Here is a 1,030-nt window from a genome sequence, read left to right on the forward strand (position 1 = left end):
GAAGTCAGCTCTGCTCTCTGGTTCTGGTTCTGACAGTAAACCTTCAGTCCCTCTCAGTGAGATGTTTGTCCACGTGTCTCTCAGGGTGTCCTGTAGTTTGTCTCTGAGCTGTGACACAGCTGCTGTCACATCTTCAAAGTATCTCAGAGGACCAACATTGACGCTGGATGAGTGTGGAGACTCACTGAGTGCTGACACTGACTGGTAGTTGTGGACAAACTGGTTGTGGTCCTCTGTGTGTGAGAGCTGCTTCAGCTCAGCATCTTTCCTCTTCAGCTCAGTGATCTCCTGCTCCAGCTTCTCCTGGAGCTCTCGGACTCGACTGGCCTCAGTTTCCTGCTGGGATCTGATCTGCTGCTTCACTTCAGAGCTTCTTTTCTGGACGAGCCGGATCAGCTCACTGAAGATCTTCTCACTGTCCTCCACTGTTTTATCAGCAGAGACGTTGATGGCCTCCAGCTGCTGTTGAAGCAGCTTCACATCTTTCTCTCTGCCCTGGATTCTCTGCTGGATGTCCTCTCTCCTCACCTGGAGCTCCTTCTGCTTCTCTCTCCTTTCAGCCGCAGCTGAGACGATGTCGTGGCCTTTATGTTCATCCACCGTGCAGACATAACAGATGATCTGCTGATCAGTGCGACAGAACATCTTCATCACCTCATCGTGACGAGAGCAGATGTTCTCATGGAGCTTCTTGGAGGGCTCCACCAGCTGATGTTTCTTAAACTGAGCTACATCGTAATGAGGCTGGACGTGTTCCTCACAGTAAGAGACCAAACACATCAAACAGGACTTGATGGCTTTTAGTTTTCTTCCAGTGCAGACATCACAGGCCACATCTTCAGGTCCAGCATAGCTGTGATCAGCAGGAGCAGCTTGGAGTCCACTCGTCTTCAGCTGCTCAACTAAAGCTGCAAACATGATGTTTTTCTGCAGAACAGGCCTCGGTGTGAAGGTCTTCCTGCACTGAGGGCAGCTGTGGATCTTCTTCTGGTCCTCTCCATCCCAGAAGTCTTCAATACACTTCATGCAG

The 1,030-nt window shown here is 50.6% G+C and overlaps 1 protein-coding gene across 2 annotated transcripts in view; it reads right to left on the reverse strand.

The window, feature by feature from the left end:
• The window catches only part of LOC119413823 (tripartite motif-containing protein 16), a 1,965-nt gene that overhangs the window by 672 nt on the left and 263 nt on the right, over positions 1–1,030 (reverse strand). Inside the window, exon 2 of one of the 2 annotated variants that reach the window (XM_037680890.1) lies at positions 2–1,030. This exon is cut by the window's right edge and continues 2 nt beyond it. In XM_037680890.1, the coding sequence (XP_037536818.1) occupies positions 2–1,030 (1,029 nt within the window). The remainder of the gene's footprint in view (position 1) is intronic. The other variant, XM_037680889.1, reaches the window with a different exon arrangement.

Source organism: Nematolebias whitei, chromosome 8, assembly GCF_014905685.2.
Source record: "Nematolebias whitei isolate Nwh7 chromosome 8, NemWhi1, whole genome shotgun sequence".
NCBI lineage: Eukaryota > Metazoa > Chordata > Actinopteri > Cyprinodontiformes > Rivulidae > Nematolebias > Nematolebias whitei.